At 36.5% G+C, this 18455-nt stretch overlaps 3 protein-coding genes and 1 long non-coding RNA gene across 4 annotated transcripts; 3 read left to right on the top strand and 1 right to left on the bottom strand.

The window, feature by feature from the left end:
• The first annotated feature begins 1367 nt into the window (after nt 1–1367).
• On the top strand, nt 1368–5787 carry LOC105226747 (lysosomal acid glucosylceramidase). Its single transcript, XM_049447941.1, has 10 exons — nt 1368–1560; nt 1634–1767; nt 1898–2060; nt 2121–2277; nt 2360–2680; nt 3147–3276; nt 3352–3465; nt 3871–4213; nt 4277–4442; nt 5433–5787. Exons 1-10 carry the CDS (start codon nt 1470–1472, stop codon nt 5530–5532), a joined length of 1719 nt encoding a protein of 572 aa, XP_049303898.1. The 5' UTR covers nt 1368–1469; the 3' UTR covers nt 5533–5787.
• A 1838-nt stretch (nt 5788–7625) lies between these two features.
• LOC125776430 (uncharacterized) lies at nt 7626–8564 on the bottom strand. Its single transcript, XR_007421703.1, has 3 exons — nt 8372–8564; nt 8191–8313; nt 7626–8128 (listed from the first exon to the last, which is right to left on the bottom strand). It is a non-coding gene; the product is annotated as an uncharacterized LOC125776430 (long non-coding RNA).
• Nucleotides 8565–11794: 3230 nt separating this feature from the next.
• Nucleotides 11795–16073, top strand: LOC105226803 (alpha-tocopherol transfer protein-like). Its single transcript, XM_049447894.1, has 4 exons — nt 11795–12509; nt 14220–14759; nt 15024–15387; nt 15459–16073. Exons 2-4 carry the CDS (start codon nt 14470–14472, stop codon nt 15714–15716), a joined length of 912 nt encoding a protein of 303 aa, XP_049303851.1. The 5' UTR covers nt 11795–12509; nt 14220–14469; the 3' UTR covers nt 15717–16073.
• Nucleotides 16074–16485: 412 nt separating this feature from the next.
• LOC105226748 (uncharacterized) lies at nt 16486–18317 on the top strand. The gene is made up of 3 exons (XM_011205766.4): nt 16486–16865; nt 17459–17831; nt 17899–18317. The coding sequence occupies exons 1-3, from the start codon at nt 16561–16563 to the stop codon at nt 18160–18162; spliced, it is 942 nt and encodes a 313-aa protein (XP_011204068.1). The 5' UTR covers nt 16486–16560; the 3' UTR covers nt 18163–18317.
• Nucleotides 18318–18455: the final 138 nt, after the last annotated feature.

Below are 18455 nucleotides of genomic sequence, written 5' to 3'. Positions count from 1 at the left end.
TGTTTAAATAATCAGCTTGCCGAGTTGCAATGTCCATCCCCCTGTCTGTATTTATGCGAACAAGTCTCTCAGTTTTTAAGATCTCAATCAGAAACTTTGCTCACGCAATTTTCTCCCTACGTCACGGTTCATAATTTCGAAACACTGACATCGAACCACTATGGAATATAGCTGCAATATAAACGGAACGATCACAATCAAGTTTTTGTATTGAAATTTTTTTTCTTTGACAAGATATCTTCATTCCTTGCGGAACCGTGGGTTACAAAAGATTGGGTAGTCGAAAAAGTCTTTTCGTATTTCTAATCAAACGTCAACTTAATGAACCAAATATGTGCCATTTAGGTCGACTTCTTCTTGCCATTTTTCCGCTAGAGACATTATTCCATCAGAGTAAAACTTTTCTGGTTTCTCGGCGAAAAACTGCAACAAATAATTTTCAAAGGCTGCTCTTGAAGCCAATTTTACTCCATTAAGAGAGTTCTGCGTGGACCGAGCTTCTTTTTGTGGCCAGACTTTGTTAAATGGTTCAAAGCCCTTTGATGATGAATGTTAAGTTCCTTAGCGATGTCATGAGTGCTTATGTGACGGTCCTGGTCAATATTTTCCATAATTTTATCGACTTTTTCAACGATAGGTCGACCAGTGCCAGGTGCATCTTTCACATCGAAATTCCCAGAACGGAAGCGAGCGAACCATTATTGTGCTACACGAACTGATACAACATCATCTCCGTAAACTTCACATATTTCATTGGTGATTTGCGTGGCATTCATTCCTTTTTTATAAAAAAAATTTTAAAATATAGCGAATTTCTTCATTATTTCCACTCATTTTTAAACAGCTGTAAATTTTTTTCAACTTCCTCGAATTTAATTAAATTCGATGTTTTGGTTAAATGAAGTTTAAAGTCTCACCTTTCCAACACTACATGGTATTTATCACACAATGTGATTGATCACACAATGTGATTGGTAGCACTGGAGATATACGACTGCAAAGACAACTATTGACAAAATACGAAAATACTTTTTCGACTACCAATATTTAAAAACAAACAATATGTAAGTAAAATTATATTCAAGGTGTGTTCTAACTTTCTCGCCATCAAAGTACTCGTCGTAAGTATTTTAGTCGTTAATTTGAAAAAGTATCGCCAGCGTAATGAAACGAGTACGAATATCTGCGAACCATATTACTCTCCTGCACGAAAAAGGTTATCAAAACAAAAGCCATTAAAACAAATAAATACGAAAATGTTAAGGTGAGCGAAGCGGAAAGTGTGTAAAATGCAATAATAATAACAAACGTAGAGATAATGAATTGATAAGCCAAAGTATAGTCGCGTGAGAGAGCTGTGACGCCAGTAGGTATTGAATTGCGAACGAGTGTGGGTTGTACGAATCGCATGTTCACAATTATTCAGAGATCTACCTTTTTCGAGTGAAGTCGTGTTTGCTCCGAAACTAATGAATTACATAAAAAGCGAAGGAAGTGCGAAAATGATTTATAAAATATTATTTTTATTGTTCTTAAATTTCAACTACGATAAATTTACTGGTAAAAATATTGAAAATAAAGCAGTACAGAAAGGTTTGATAATGTAAGTATTAAAATGGTTTTGTAATTTTAGCTAATGCAAGCAGTGATTGTATACCCCGACGGACCAAGTATGGCTTAGTGTGTGTTTGCACGGCGGATCACTGTGATTATTTGGAGAATCCCCAGCCCAGTTCAAACGAGCTTGTAGTAATTTCTTCAAGCAAGGTACCAGCCATTTTTTAAATGAAATTAAACGCAAATCTTAATCAATTTACTCTCCTTTACTCTTCCACTCTCTTATATTATGTAACACTTTCTTATTTTTTTTTTACACACCCACCAACCCCTCTCGCAGGAAGGCCTACGCTTTGCTGTAAGTAAGCTAAACTTTGGCGAAATCAACACAAAAACAAATGCAGAGACGAGTTTAAATGAAAGCAACGGCGATTTCGAAAATTCAGCGGTGATCGTCGATAGTCGACAAACTTTTGCACAGCTTTTGATCGATACGAGCGAACGTAAGTTTTGTATTTACAAATTCGTTTTCGCTTTTTTTTATTAAAGAGTGTTCATCACAGTTTTAACTTCCAGATTTACAGCGAACAATCCACTTAAACTACGAGTAAATCGCTCAGTGGAATATCAAAAAATTACAGGCTTCGGTGGCGCATTCACCGGCACAGTTTCACATTTATTGGGACAATTGGATCAGAAGCTTCAAGATCACATTTATAAGTACGCTTCAATTACTTGAACAAGTGACATTTCTAAAGCTTTCAAAACAAATAATATTGAAATTACAATTCGCTTACTGTAGGTCATATTATCATAAGGATGGTATCGGCTTCAATATGTTACGCACCCCCATTGGTGGCTGTGATTTTGATCTTGCACCTTGGGCTTATAATGAAGAGCCTCGTGATGATCCCAAACTCTCAAATTTTCAAAAGTTAGATCCTCGCGATGAAATAAAAGTCCAACAAATGGAGCGTTTAAAATCAGTATCCAATTTGGAACACTTAAAAATCATGGCTGTGGCTTGGAGTTCGCCAACTTGGATGAAAACAAACGGACAGTGGTCAGGCATAGGATTGTTGAAGACTGAATATTATCAGGCTTGGGCTGATTATCATCTGAGGTGAGTTAGTATATTGTATACTTATAATACATACATTTATCTAAGGCTTCAGAAGGTAACATTACCTCATCCGGTGTCATGGTAGTCATAAAAGTTAGTACTTCATGTTCATGTTGTTATTGTAAGGGCAGAAAACATTTCTGAAGTAATTTCGATAAATGGTGTCAAGTTGGCAGTCTTTGGTAGGATAAAAATGCGGATCCGTTCTGATTACTTAGACTGGGAACTTAAGGTTTCAGTAGATTAAATTACCTCTTCCGGGGTCATGATAGTCATAAAAGTTAGTTCTTTATCTCAAAATCTCATTCGAAATGCCCAAAATGATGTTAATCCATTCGGCGTTAACAATTCAGATATGAATACTGATAAATAAATAAATATCCCATAAATGTTCGAAAAAGTTGTGTTTAAACATTCATCATAATTGTAAACATGGTTCTATGTACTATATCCATTCTTTTTGCAGATTTATAGAGTTAATGGATGCTAAAAATATGCCGATATGGGCCATATCAACTGGTAATGAGCCGCTTAACGGAATCGCCTTTTTCTTTTTCGTGCACTTCATGAGCCTTGGTTGGATACCAAGGAACCAGGTACTTTTTAAAAATATTATGACATTTATCCCAAAGTCTAACATATACAGTTTGTTTTTAATTACACTTATTTAGGCTGTTTGGCTGAATGACTTCCTTGGACCTACAATTCGAAAATCTAAATTTAAAAATGTTCTAATATTCGGAAATGACGATCAACGATATTCCTACCCTTCGTGGTTTATTCAAGTGAGTATGCGAATGTAAAATGTTCAATCAAACTAGACTAAGCAAGCTTCTCATAAACTGACTTTAACAACAAAAATATGCACCAATCAATTTTTGAGAACTTTTTGTTTATAAGTATCGGTGAAAACTTTTGAAAAAGTTCTCATCTCTTTTCTCATCCAGTCTTGTAAAATCAGGCATCTACTTAATTAGAATCAATAGAAGTCGAACGGAATAAATATCGACTTCTTTTCTTGTATAAAAAAATAATAATTTGAATAATTCCGCATAAAATAATTAAGATTAAAATCCAGACTTCTCTCAAGTCCATATTTAGATGTAACCTCTAACTCTCCAGCCTTTTATTCACTTATTAACTTTGTTTATATTTTTAAACTAAACCCTCACTGCTTTATTTCTGTTAAGATGAATCGCACACGCCCAGGTGTTCTTAACTACCTGGATGGCTTAGCGGTACATTGGTATTGGGATGAAATGTTTGCACCCAATCTAATAGATTTAACAGTTGCGCAGTTGCCAGGCAAAATTGTGCTGAATACTGAATCATGCATAGGAGACAAGCCATGGCAAACCCATGGACCCGAACTTGGATCGTGGGAACGCGGTGAACAGTACGTACGTGATATTTTGCACAACCTGCAACATTCCTACAATGGCTGGATCGATTGGAATCTCGTTTTAGATGAGCAAGGTGGCCCGAATTACGTGAATAATTTTGTGGACGCGGCGGTGATTGTGAATGCCACAAGTAAGTGCGAATATTTAAGTGAAAGCTTTTTTTTTCAATTGAAATCCGATATTTTCTTAATAGATCGCGCTGAGATATACAAGCAGCCGATATTTTACGGCATGGGTCACTTTTCGAAATTCCTACCCGAGGGCTCGGTGCGTATTGAGGCGAAATTGCTGAGCGTGGCTGTGGAGGTGGTTGCTTTCAAGCGGCCCGATCAACGCATCGCTGTAGTGTTGCTCAATAGGTATGTATGTGTGCCATTACATATTTAAATATGTATGCCTACGTACTCTTAAGTGCTTAAAAGTCGATTTATAGAGCAGTGGGTATGTTTGCCACGCGTCTTTGTGTTTATATTCGAACGCAATTTATATTCAAACGCATTTGTTGCTCGTTGTCTGTTGTTGCATTGCTACTTAACTCAATGTTAACACACTTCTATGACGAGTTTATTAAAATGCAATAAGATGCGAAGCATTAACACACTTATGTACTTATGCAATACACACACAAGCATACATATGTATATATTCCTTAATATTTGGCGTACTTACGTGCGCCCTTGATTTGTTGGCATGCCTCCATCTATAAGTGCATTCCCTTGTCATTAAATTGCAATATTTTCTTAAAAGTGCTCTATTCATATGTATGCATAGTATGTATATACATATATATATGCATATGCATGTTATATACCTAAATTAATAAATATATACGTATGTAGGTACATATGTAGTTATATGTTCATAAGAGTTTTCGACAATTCAGTGGAGAAAGCGCTTCCTTCTGTTTATTTTGACTGTTCTTTTTTGTTTTTATATGAAGTAAAGCAAAATGAGCAAAGTGCCGAAACACAGTATCACACGAAGCATAAAAGAGCTTGTTTTCTTCAAGTTTTGACAAAAACGTAAACTCGCGCTTAAATTTTTTTTTTTCAATTTCGAATTCAGGGCAGTAATTTCGGACATCGGGAGAATACTAAACACTATTTGGTTGCGTATATTCAAAAAAATAATGTTCGAAATCTTATTTTTACTATTGTTGTTTTTGTAATTAGTATTTTGTTGTTAAAAAGCTCTAGTGAAACTTTTGCTAAGTTGAGTTTTAGTTTCCCACTTTCCAACAAAAAACAAGCCCGTATATTATTAATAAATTTAAGTGCTTCAAGGCACGAATCTTGTCTATGCAGAAAATTTGCATTTTATTTATTAATACATTTTTATTTAAATTGCAGCGAAAGCCGTGCCGTCGATGTGCTGCTGACTGACAGTGTGCGCGGCGAGATAAAGATCAATATACCAGCGCATTCATGGCACACGATTGTCTATAATTAAGTGCGCACACAAGTACACATACATACATGTATGCAAAACTACTTTTTAAACTAATTGATATATCTAGACTACTTCGGGTTTTACACCAATTCGTTGTGCAAATAAGTTAAAATCTTGACAAATAATTTTTGAAAATTAAAATTGGTACTTAAAATTTTGTAGTTTCTAATTTGATTTTATTTCTTTTTTGTTGAACAAAAATGATATTTTAATTTTTATTTATAAAGAAGGAAGAAGAATTTATAAGAAAGGAGATTCACATTGTTTTATTTCAAACAACACACATTTCCAGAGACTTTTTCTGTGCTCAGATCTCTAGAGAATGGTGGGAGAAAAGAAATTGACGGTAGTAAATTCTATTTTGAGCAAAATGTTATTGAAAAGTTGAAAGATCGCTGTAACTAAAATGTATATTACTTTAACACTTTCTATCATCAGCGTGAAGGAAAAGTTGAAGAGATATAAAGATGTTTTGTTCCAAGCTTTGAATCGAAGCGGGATTGTCTGCATAGACATTAGAATGTTATCCAATAATGAAATCTAGGTCTCAATATGGGTAGGCCGATCATGTTGACCATAAGTTGAACGAAGCGCGCGAAACACATTCTTTATAGAACGTTAAATTTTGTAATATAGTTGAAGTCTTTCCATGATGAAATGCCAAACAATACGAAAAAAATAATACGAGGGCTGCTATATATATTTCTGGCCTAGGCAATACTAAGTGTTGCCAGGTGCAATCTGACATTTCCATTGGAAAGTTTGAAATTTTTTAGCATAACATCACTCAGAACGTTTTGTCATTTAATCGTGAATTGTTTTATTTACAGGGAATTAAAAAATTCATCTCGGCCAAAAAATGGAATTAACTCGTGAACATTTTCGTGCGATCATTTTTCACAACTTTCGACGTGGATTATCACGACAAAAGTGCATCGATGAACTAAAATCTTTGTATGGCTATGAAGCACCATCCTATAGCACTGTGAAAAACTGGTACGAGTACAACGAATTCAACCGTGGCCGACGCTCGCTCAAAGACGAATTCCGTGAAGGTCGTCCAAAAACAGCCGTTGTGCCAGAAAACATCGATGCCGTACGTGAACTGATAATGCAAGACCGTCATGTAACATACCTTCAGATAGAGGCATGCCTATGCATTTCTCCCACCAGCATACATTCGATATTGCATGAACACCTGGCCGTAAAAAAGGTTTGTTCTCTTTGGATCCCACTCAATTTAACAATCGCTCAAGAAAAGGCTTGTGTGGATTGGTGTAAAGAAATGCTGAAAAAATACGATCGCGGTGCTTTAAAAGACGTTTATAAGATCGTCACAGGTGACGAATCATGGATCTATGCGTATGAGCCCGAAACAAAACAGCAATCGACCGTGTGGGTCTTCCAAGACGAAGCAAATGGTCGCATGTTTCTTCGGCAAAACTGGTCATGTGGCGACTGTTCCGCTTGAGCAACGTAGGACGGTCAATTCTGAGTGGTGCACCACCATTTGTTTGCCTGAAGTCTTCGGAGAAATTCGAAAAACCATCAAGAGAAGACGAATCATTGTGCATCATGACAATGCGAGCTCTCACACATCGGTTCAGACCAGCGCCTTTTTGACCGGCCAAAACGTCGAGTTGATGGGTCATCCGCCGTACAGCCTTGACTTGGCACCCAATGACTTCTTTTTATTCCCACACATCAAGAAAATAATGCGTGGTCAACGATTTTCGTCGCCAGAAGATGCTGTTGAAGCATTCAAAAACCATGTTTTGGAGGTGTCTCATTCGAAGTGGAAAAAGTGCTTCGAAAATTGGTTTGAGCGCATGCAAAAGTGTATAAATCTTGATGGAGAATATTTTGAAAAACAATAAAACCATTTTCGTTGATAAATATTCCTATTTTCATTATTTTTCATTATCAGGCCAGAAATATATGCATATAGCAGCCTACGTATGACAGCTTGACGCGACTCACGTGTGATCTGTCAAAATAAGGCTATTGAAAAAAGTACCTCTACTTGAATCACTCGTTATATCTGCATCTTAATATGCATTTAAGCTGTGTGGTGAGTTTCCATTTCGCCGAAAATAAGCTGCATAATGAATGTGGTGTATTTTATTGCATTCCATCCAAAAATGCGCATAAAATGCAAACCATTAAGGTCGAATTCCACAGCAAGCTTTAAAATCATTTTTATTATCCAAATATTTATGCGCAAAAGTTTTCACCCATAAGCACTATAATTATACAACTAAACTTACACCAAATAATTTATTAAGCTATGAAAGCCTGTCACACAGGATATCAAAGAGCGAAGACGCCGTAGAGAAAGAGACAGTAAAAAATATATGGAGATTTTATGGTTGATAGAAATGCATTATTTATTGCACATTTTTCAAACAAAAAAGAAACAAAAAACGCTTCGCTCCGCTGGCAGTTGTCGCTCAACTTAATCCTTCTTGGCACACACCGAGCGTGAGATGTTTTAACGATCGCTGCATTGTCAGTGCTCGGCGCGGTGACGCCTTGATCGTCAAACACCCACAGAAATGAGATGGAATAGTGGAAATTCATAATTTCGTCTTTTCCGCTGCTTCCGTAACGCTTAATTATTTTTCATTGTAAACAGACGAAAGCATTTTTCATACTTACATTACATACATACAAGTACATAAAAACACGATAGTTCTTAGTGGGGATAGTGCTATTCGCTACTAGCGGTTGTAGGCGCATGTTTTTGTTGTTGCCTTGGTTCTCGTCGTTGATATGAATTATCTGTAATATGACGTTTTTCGTTACGCAAAATTTAAAATGTTAAACAAATTTCCGTCACCGCATCTCTATGTATGAATTACATTGGCGTTGTTGTTCTCCCTCATCAATTGAAGCGATCACTTTGAATGACACTCATTCCGCCGCTTTGCCAAGCGAAATGAGCTATACACTCCTTCGGTTACGAGTGTTCTTTCATACATATGTATCTATACACATATGAGTGCGAGTATTCCCAAATATTCACTTAAAAGCAATAAATAGACAAATGTGTATGTGAATATTTATAGTTCCAAGCACTTCTATACGTACTTACATACATTTACACTCGCAGAATGACTTACTTTGGATGTCATTGCCTTTGTAACTAAAAATACGAGTACTTCCTTTTGGCTCATATCGAATATCCCGACGGAGGATATGTCGTTGAGAGTAGTTTTCGACTGCTATTTGGCTCATGAGTTATTTAATCCGTGTTTTTGAAGTCATACTTACAAATGACATTAAATACATCGACTTACAATTAAGTTGCGTACACTGTTATCGATATGCGAAGTGCTCCTTGGAGACGTGCGGCAGCTGTCAACTCTGTGGCACTTTTCAGGTTACAACATTTTTCTTCATAACGGAATCTAGCTGAGTTAGCACGTGATTTTAAGTATCTTATATAATAAGGAAGTGATAATTAATTTAATGGGAGTTCGGTTCCACCGAATTTTCAAATAAATGCGATTAAAAGAAACGGATACTGAAGAAGGTATTAGTAGATACGGTAGATGTCCAATTATATTCCAATGAAGCTAACTATAGTCAGTCTGTAGTCTATCAAAAGGATATTTCTTACTTAGTTTTATTAAGATAACTATTATATAATATATTGACTGATATATGGGGTATAAGAAAACGGGTGGTGATACAGGGTTTGTCCGGAAAATAATAGTACTGATTTTCTTCCGCCGCGACTGCACGTGCGCCCACCGACTGGATTCGGTAGAGGGCGTTCCTAGTTAACGAACGAGCGGCTAGTCAGTTGTCTCCGAGCACTTGGAGAGTCAGGACAAACATTTTCGCTCGCCGTAAGTGTTGCACGCCGAAAATGCAGCGTTCGTTAGAGCAGAGGTACGCGATTAAATTCTGTGTGACACTCGGTAAATTTGCGACAGAGACGTTTGATAAGATCAAGAAGTGGTGTGTTTCGATGGCTCCAGACCTTTTTAGAAAGCCGGGAAGAGTTTGCTGATGAAGACCGTGCTGGGAGACCTGCGACTTCGACAAACACCGACAATATGACTCGTGTGCGCAAAGTTTTGAGTTCAGACCTTCGACTAAGTATTCGTTTAATTGTCCAGTTACATTTATCAAAATCTGTGGTTTATGACATTGTGACGTCTCGCTTACGACAGAAATTGCGACGAGTGGAAATATGCCAAAAAAATTTGAACAGGTGTGAAAGTGACCCACAATTTTTGAATAACGTAATCACAGTTGACGAATCATGAATCATTGAGTATGACTTCAAGAAATTGAGTATGAAAGGCAAGCATTTTGAGACGATAAAAAGGATCCAAGCAGCATGCACCTCGGCTCTCAAGGCTATTCCGTGGAATGCCTTCCATGACGCCTTCAATGTTTAGAAATCAAGCTGGCAGCGCTGCATCGCAGAAGGAGGTTTTTAAAGTTTTAAAGAATTGTAACGATTAGTTCAATACATTTTTTAAGTGAACTCAGTCCTATTAATTTTCGGACAAACACTGTAGGTATCCATTATCGAATTTTGCTTAATGATTGTAATGCTAATACCACCTATAAAAATTATTTAATTTATTAGTCGAATATTTTGCAACTTTTAGAAGTATTACGTTTTTATTGTGTAATTTTAACAAAATCTGAGCGGTTAGAAAGAACCGGCGATCAGTAGTTGCTTGTTGAAGAATTTACAACTGTACAATAAATTTTTACAAATCTCACAAGAGATTGCATAGAGAACGGAGTTAAAAAAAATCTTATAAAACCTCCCCAGAGGATTCGGTTATTTAAAAAATGTCACACCAGAGAGGCCAGGGCGTATAAAAACCTTGAAAAAGGCCTTATGTTATTTTAGGACGCCCTTATATGTTCATTTGGAAAACTTATTCTTCTTCTGAAGGTAAACAAACTTCTGGATTGAAATTAATCGATTGGATATTCAACACCAATTTAATTACCCAACAACGCTACCAGAGATTTATGTCAAAATTTCTGTAATCCAATGGCCAATTTAACCGAAACTCTTGTGAATGCTCGTTCATCCGTTTCTTACGAGTTGCACGGTGTGTTTGTGTTACTTTCCAATATTTTTAATGTATTAGAGTTTCGGAAGTCACGACTTGCTGCGCATCCTTATAACTGCCTGGCAGCAATAATATAGTTATATTACATGGTTTAAGTATAATTCTTAGTATGTAAGAACGAAGTGCAACTGATAGCACTTCAATTCTTTTACCAAATCTAAATTTTAGACCATTTATGCGCCATTTAGGAACGTCACTACTGAGAATTTCTAAAACTTTCACAGCCACTTAAATGTTGTGTCACATCTGATTAGCGCACTAATGTGCTGCAACAAACAAACAACAGCAACAAGAGTAAAGTGGACACATCCGGATAATGGCAATCAACCGGGACACTTAGCACCCTCACATTCGAAACGCCGAAATCCACTGTGTGCAGTAGCATATTTAGAGAGCATTCAGCACGTTCAGAGAGTGCCAGCTAGTGCGGTGGTAGCGCCGTTGATGAAATATACATACATATATTTATATTAGTCTTTTATGGATGCAACAGCGCCTTTGAAATGTGATCGGCATTTTATGCTTGAAATGCAGCTGACAATTAAGCGACTGAGCGTGTAAATGTGAGTGAGTGCGCGTCAACTCGCCAGCTTGACAGTGTGTTGTTGAGCACTCAATTTACGATTTGACATGGGAGTACTCGAAAACCGTGGAAAAAACGAAGTCCAATGTTCATACATACACATACCCTGTAGTTTGTAGGCGCTTCAGGGGCGCTGACAAGTCTGCTTGTAGCAGCAGCAAATTTACTTGCGCATATCTACTTATAGGCGTACGACCCAATAAGTATATATAGGCATATGAATGTACAAATGTATGAGTTATTGTACCAGAATTTACATATACATTGGCTTCCTGAGTGGCACACCTACGGCTTGAGTCGCTGAGACGAACATGACACGGGCACAGTCTCTGCAAATTGGTCTGACAGAATGTGTCAGCTGTTGACATGATCTTGTTGCTGTCGCGATGATTAGTGATTGCTCTTGGCAACAGCAAAATGAAAACTCTCCAAGCGCACAAAGAAATGTTTTACTATATACTTATATATTGTATATATATGCACACATATTTAAGTGGCAATTTTTAACATTCTGTCAAAGGACATCGCTTCGCTAGACTATCACGACCCCGCTTTATCCTCCCAACTCTAAATGTTTTTCCGTTCGAGACTTGTCTTGTTTTGCGTGCTGCGGTAGACACTATTTGTTATTTGAAATAACCTAAAACAAATAATGGAAAAATGCTTTGATCTCGCTGACAATTTGCGTACGCAACCGCTAAGTACATCACCGTGCCCCTACACGCCGCATAGCACCCGCCTCTCCTACCCACAGCGCACAGAATGCGCAGAATGCCTCCAGTGAAGTGCGACGACAGCTCATGATACTCGTATTCGGGTGTAAATTATATTAATGATGGCTCATTAGCTCCTTTCCATACCCCTGTCTGTATACATGGAGCTTCTTAACGTTGCTCTGGTTTCTCTTTGGCGATGACTATGTGTCATTGCAGCTATGGGAGCTCAATTGAAGGGGGTAATTGACACTGCCACTACTTGTAAACATATATAATTTTTTGTTATTGTTACTTTTTTAAAGCTTATTGTTGTTGTCGCTACTATGTAAGCAGAATGTTAAAGTGTTTTTAGTCGTTGACAAGTAACATTTAACGGGAAATATATGAGTATTACTTTTGTGTTCCATATGTTGGCGGTATCTGTTTACATACTAGTCGTTCGCGAACGGTGATGCGATGATCCCATCATCAGCGAAATGCCACCAACGTTTTGAGTGTTTTGAAGAATTATAAGTAGGGAGAGGAAACAGAGGATTTGTAAATTTACAGAAGAGTGAAAAATCATAACGTGTTAGTTTGTAAATATGTACATATACTATACTTTCCCTTTTGAATTATTAAGAATAAGCTAACTAAAATTTTCGAAAAATTAATGTTGAGTGCTTCAATAAAACCCTCGATTTTTTTGTAATATTTTATCGAAATTTATAGTATCCGCAATAACCAGGAACTTTAATAAAATACAATAATTTTTTTGGTTTTATATCTCCCGGTTCTGGTTAATTGGTGGCCGTGACCCTGCTCTGTAATCAACATATCTCCTGAACCACTAAACCCCTAACAACCAATTTCGCCTGGTATAAATATTACCGACAGTGAGAAAATGGATGAAATCGGATGAATTTAAACAGTACCGTTAAAAGAAGACTGCGGGATAAATCAATAACTAAACACGCTACAGACATTAAATTTTACCACATTTTGTTGAAATCACATTCTTATGTAATTTGAGATCCGTCTGACCGACTTTGGAACGTCACATTCTTCCCACTTTTGTATATAACAATGTGAAAATAGGAGACATATCTTTCGCCTTCCAGTGTTTCTTATGAAGGAGAAATTAATATAACGAGATAAAACTTCGCACGAAATTGCCTTTAAACTATGCCATGTTATGACCAAAAATGGTCCAAATCGAATCAATCACTGTTCAAGCCCTTGTTTGCCGCTTTTTTGGACCCAGAGCTTAAAGTTGACTTTTTACCGAATTAAAAATTGAAATTCGAACACAATACTTTCCTGATAATAGTATGTCCGAATGTCAAAAATGAGTTGAATCAGGTCAATACTTCTGATAGCCCCCATATATCTAATATAAAAATGTTCTAACTTCCGGGTGACCTTGTATCGTATATATTGGCAAATACCTCTTCCATACGTGGTTCGAAATAGTTTCTATTTATTCTCATGGGCTCCTGCGATTCGTAAAAAAACGTATGTCTTTGTAGGCCTACCGAATATACACACGATGAATTCCAAAAAAATATTTATCTAAAGTAATATTGATATTGTTGAAACCTCGAATACTACTTATAATGTAAGCCCTAATAAAAATAGTAATTTCATTTAATAAAGTAATATCTTCAAATAAATATTGATTAGTATATCCATACGAGAGTTACATTTTATATTTCGGGATTAGAGACCAAAAAACAAAATTAATCATCGCAAATAGCTTTATTGTTTTTCAAAATATCAAAGATCTTAATGGATTTTTCTGTACACTTTTGCTTGATAACTTTCACCATCTCGCAATAGGCCATATGACGATCTTGAGATATCAGTTTGAGCACAGCATCAATGTTTCTAGAACAACAACTTATTTCGGACCATACCCTAGATGAACACTGTTCCTTGATGAAACTTCATCTCCATAAATTGCACTGTTTTTGAGTTAATCCACGTCGAAAGTTGTAAAAAATGCTTCCTTCCAAGATGAATATTTTAAATTACTGTAAACAACACAAATAGCGCTCATACATCATAAAGTTCTGAGTATGTATAACATCAAAATGTTAAATTTTACGGTAAACACTAGGGGTACCAAATACCGAAATGTAAAAGGCAACCTACGTACCGAAAGCGGGCACTTATTGGTAATGATAGAGTTGAACATCCATTTTCGCAATTTTTAGATATGAATATAACACATTCAAATATACCTACAATTAGCTAATGCTGAGTCCTAATTCTATATGCGCAATTAATACAATTTTCCAGATAAATGATAAGAAGAATTATTAACACAAATTCTGTGTCAGTTTCATCATTACAAAGTTGTCATGAATTAGCAGTTTGGTTATCAGTGCACTACCCGAAACCATAAATAATATGCATAAACTCTTTATTACGTTAATTAGTTAATAATAGATATTGGAAATTAGTAGCAGCCCAGTTTTGGCAACGTTCAGACACGCGACGTTCAGAGCTTAAGCATAAATAGTAATTAGATTTCCTCTGAAATCCTAAAATGCGTCCCTTGCCACCGGAATTAGCGAAAATCGCACGAGAGGAATTGAACGAGATACCGGAGCGTGTGCAAGAAGATTTGGTCATATTGCGAACCTGGATTTATCAGCAGCGATATTTGTATGCGCGTACATCGACGGACTTCCTGATTGCCTTCCTCAGGCGTTGTCGCTACAGTTTGGAGCAGACCAAGAAACGCATTGATGACTTTTTCACATTTCATACAAAGTGTCCGGAGATTGTGTCGAATCGTCGTGTGACAGAGAAAATGTTAAGCATTAATCGCTTGGGGTAAGTGTAAAAACCATTACTAGAGTTACTTGTCAATTGGTGTAAGTCTAACTCGGTAGACTTTTACAAATGGAGTGTGCGGCCTCTATACTGAGTTCGAAGCTAATTTTTAATAGCATTCGTTACTTGGTATTTCAGTAAAAATTTGAAGGCTCACATAAAGCGTCTGAAAAACATTTATTCTGATCGAAAAAACATGATCAAAAACGTAGAATCAGACATACATACATTTATATGTAAAATTTATTTATGTCTATTCCACAGACTTCAATATTTCCCGGAATTTCCTAGATGCAGTGACCACGCTGCAATTATGATTACCCGACTCAACTGTTGCCCCAAACGTTATCACATGCGTGATGTTATGGCTTACACTGCGATGGGTATGGAACTCATAGCACTAGAGAACGATAATGCTGCAATTGTAGGGGTTATTCAAATAATCGATTTGTCAAACCTGGATGTTGAGCATGCGTCTCAATTAGGTGGCGGTCTCTTAAGGAAATGGTGGTATTGGATGAATGATTGTTGTCCGTTGCGCATAAATGCAACCTATTGCTTGAACGCGCCCAAAGAACTACAAAATTGGTTAGGTTTCTTGAGAACACTACGCGTCAAAATGCGTCCGGTAGAGTATTTGTAAAAATATCTGTAAAAACTTACATACATTAGTAAAGAAATGCTTTCTCTTTTAAGCAGCAGTTCTTTATCCTGAAATCTTTGGAAGAGTTGTATGAACACATACCACAAAAATGTTTACCTGAGGAATATGGTGGCGCCAATGGACATATGCATGAGTGTGTTTCATACATGGAAGATTTGCTTAAGAGCTATCGTGACTATTTTGAAGACGAAGTAAATTACGGCACAGTTGAACATTTACGACATGGTGAGATTATGCCATATGAGGCGGAGTTTGGCGCAGAAGGCAGTTTTCGTAAATTGATTTTCGAATAAAAATCATTGAAAAATGTATATCATACATACACAAATATAAATATTATCATGGAAATCAGGTATTGGAGCACTGTACATAAATTTAGACCTTGGAGTCATTAGTAGTCAGCTTCCACTAACTGGCTTCTTATATGTTAGTACTAATTAAAGATCTATTTGTTACACTTGTCGTTGTGTTACAGTAAATAAATTTTATAAATAAAAAGAAAAATCATGTATTAACTAATGTAATTATTATATAGATGGTCGATTATTTATCGAAAACTGAAAGCATAGTTAAACGAGCAAGAAATATGTCCAACCCCTTAGTTTAGGTCAGAGGTTGAACTTAAAAGGAATCTCAGTTGAACAGCTTATAATGCCGGTCTATAGTGGTACCTAAAATTCATATATAATTGATCATAAGACCCAGATCCCAAGGTTCGTCTTGCCAGTAATGCCAGTTTCGGTTAGTACCCAAGGTTCGCTGAAGTTATGACCGCTAAGATATTTTACGTCAGTCTCAGATCTCATGTCAGATGGACAATGGAGAAATTCTAAATGTTACGAAGACCCAAAGAGTTTTACGTAATACAAGTTATTTCAAATATTTTCAATGTTCACTGTTCCACTGTGTACCTTGCCTTAGGCGTTCTCTGTAGGGGTGAGTGTAAAAGTTTATCACAGAATAGGGTGTCATTACTAGGCGCAGAGATAAGATTGGAGTAATCGCCATACATATCTTTCAAATTGACATTCCTACGCCCACATGTATTCGACAATGTTTGTCATATTAGCCTGAAGGCGGCAGTATGGTTTTAGTCGCGCGGAAGTAACAACATACGAGAATAAGAACGCATCGATCATGGGCGAAATAACAGTACGTGAACTCGATCCGGTGCTTCGAGAATTGGCGCGCACAAATTGTAATGAAAATCCAGATACAGTCGTTGAACAAATCGAAGTAATACAAGAATGGATTAGAAAGTCTCCACATCTGAAAGCATCCAATAACCCACAACTAATTTTGGCTTTCCTGCGTCGGTGTAAATTCAGTCTCGAGGAGACAAAAAAACGTATTGACAATTATTATGCCATGAAGAATGAATATCATGATGTTTTGTGTGAACGTGAATTGAGTGATGAGTTAATTGAGTTCTATCGAACAGGGTGAGTTTGATTTCGTGTTCGACATATATAAGAATCGTGTACACGAATTCAGTCTAGGACAAAAGAACATAAAAAGATCTTTATATTGATTGATCGATCAGTTTATGTGATAGCTACATGTATAGTAGTCCAATTTGTTCGGTGAAAGAAGCGTTGCCTTGTTCAAAAATCTATGTTAAATTGTGAGGATGTGAACTAAAACAGTTTTCCATACAAGAATTTGAGCAACTTCTTGGAAAGAAAGAACGTGTGCGAAAATTCACATTTCAATAACTCAAAAACAGAAGTTTTAGTTGACGTATACCCAGGCGGACATGGCTGATTCTACTTACATACTTCGACACACTATAATTTATGTATATATCTTATAGGGTCTCTGACGTTTCCGTGTGTGTTACAAACGTGGCAATCTTAATATAACCTGTTCAGAGAATAAATCTGGTTTATTGTAGTTATACCTGGATGAATTCATGTTAACTGATGGTTGATTTTACATGATCTCTAATTTTTTCTTGGTTATTATATTTTGTATAGTCAGCATGAATTATAAATAACACGGATTTAATGAAATTTAACTTAATCTACTATTCCAGTATACACGTTATTCCCAACAAACCGATCGCACACGATGGGCCCGCTGTCATGATCTCACAGTACTGTAAAATCGATTCGAAGAAATCGAACCCACGCTTAGCATTCAAATTGCTTTTTATTCTGTTCGAGACTCTGGCTATGGAAAGCGATAATGCCAGTATAGTGGGTCTAACATATATAATAGACTGCCGGGACGTTGGTCTCCATCTAATGACGCAATTTGAACCGTCTCTTCTGAAGAAAGGCTACATAGTGGTGGAGAACTGCATGCCCTTGCAACTGAAAGAAGTCCATGTCATAAATATGAGACGCGAGGGAGTATCAGTGTTCAATTTCTTATCATCATTCATGCCCAATACAATGCGATTCAAGGTGCTTTATAAGAATACCAAGATAGAGAGTACGTATTTAAAAGCGTTTTCTTTTTTTACTTTTACAGTTTATGGCGCACAAAAAGGCAGAGGATTTGCTCGAATGCATCCCACGTGATGCTGTTACTGTCGAATATGGCGGAAACAATGGTTACCTAACGGAGGCTATCAAATCGTTTGAGTCAAGCCTATTGTTGTATCGGGAGCATTTCAAAGAGGACGGCAACTTTGGTACAAATGAAAAACTTCGAATCGGAAGTAAGAAGAAGGAATGGGAACTGGTCGAATTGAGTGGAGCTATTGGATCCTTCCGGAAATTAGAAGTGGATTAACAAGTTGTCAAAAATGCAATATGAAATTGTTGTTGTTTATATATTTATACAGAATTTATTAGCTAAAAATTGTACAACTTAAAAATAATGTGTTTTAAGCAACTTTAAACTAGGAAAATAAATAAATTTATTAATATAAGTTAAAAATCCGACAACTGAATATTTATATTAACTGTAAATAACTAACTGTTCTTTGGCCTTAATTGTAATATTAAAATATTATATTTATACTTCTGTATAACCGCTGTATCCTTTACTAGTTTTTTGTTAAGCAAACGTTGTAAAACCGTGCA

This window comes from Bactrocera dorsalis, chromosome 2 (genome assembly GCF_023373825.1).
Source record: "Bactrocera dorsalis isolate Fly_Bdor chromosome 2, ASM2337382v1, whole genome shotgun sequence".
NCBI classification, from domain to species: Eukaryota; Metazoa; Arthropoda; class Insecta; order Diptera; family Tephritidae; genus Bactrocera; species Bactrocera dorsalis.
Note: the sequence above shows the minus strand (reverse complement) of the source record. Positions and strands in the feature narration are given on the sequence as shown.

Bases quoted from the DNA above. Each gene is read 5' to 3' on its own strand.
- LOC105226803 (XM_049447894.1), top strand. From the start codon at position 14,470: ATGCGTCCCTTGCCACCGGAATTAGCGAAAATCGCACGAGAGGAATTG. The intron at 14,760-15,023 runs GTAAGTGTAAAA...TCTATTCCACAG, and splicing joins TTAAGCATTAATCGCTTGGG to ACTTCAATATTTCCCGGAAT. The intron at 15,388-15,458 runs GTAGAGTATTTG...TCTTTTAAGCAG, and splicing joins TACGCGTCAAAATGCGTCCG to CAGTTCTTTATCCTGAAATC.
- LOC105226747 (XM_049447941.1), top strand. From the start codon at position 1,470: ATGAATTACATAAAAAGCGAAGGAAGTGCGAAAATGATTTATAAAATA. The intron at 1,768-1,897 runs GTACCAGCCATT...CCCCTCTCGCAG, and splicing joins TAGTAATTTCTTCAAGCAAG to GAAGGCCTACGCTTTGCTGT. The intron at 2,681-3,146 runs GTGAGTTAGTAT...TTCTTTTTGCAG, and splicing joins TGGGCTGATTATCATCTGAG to ATTTATAGAGTTAATGGATG.
- LOC105226748 (XM_011205766.4), top strand. From the start codon at position 16,561: ATGGGCGAAATAACAGTACGTGAACTCGATCCGGTGCTTCGAGAATTG. The intron at 16,866-17,458 runs GTGAGTTTGATT...CTACTATTCCAG, and splicing joins ATTGAGTTCTATCGAACAGG to TATACACGTTATTCCCAACA. The intron at 17,832-17,898 runs GTGCTTTATAAG...TTACTTTTACAG, and splicing joins CCAATACAATGCGATTCAAG to TTTATGGCGCACAAAAAGGC.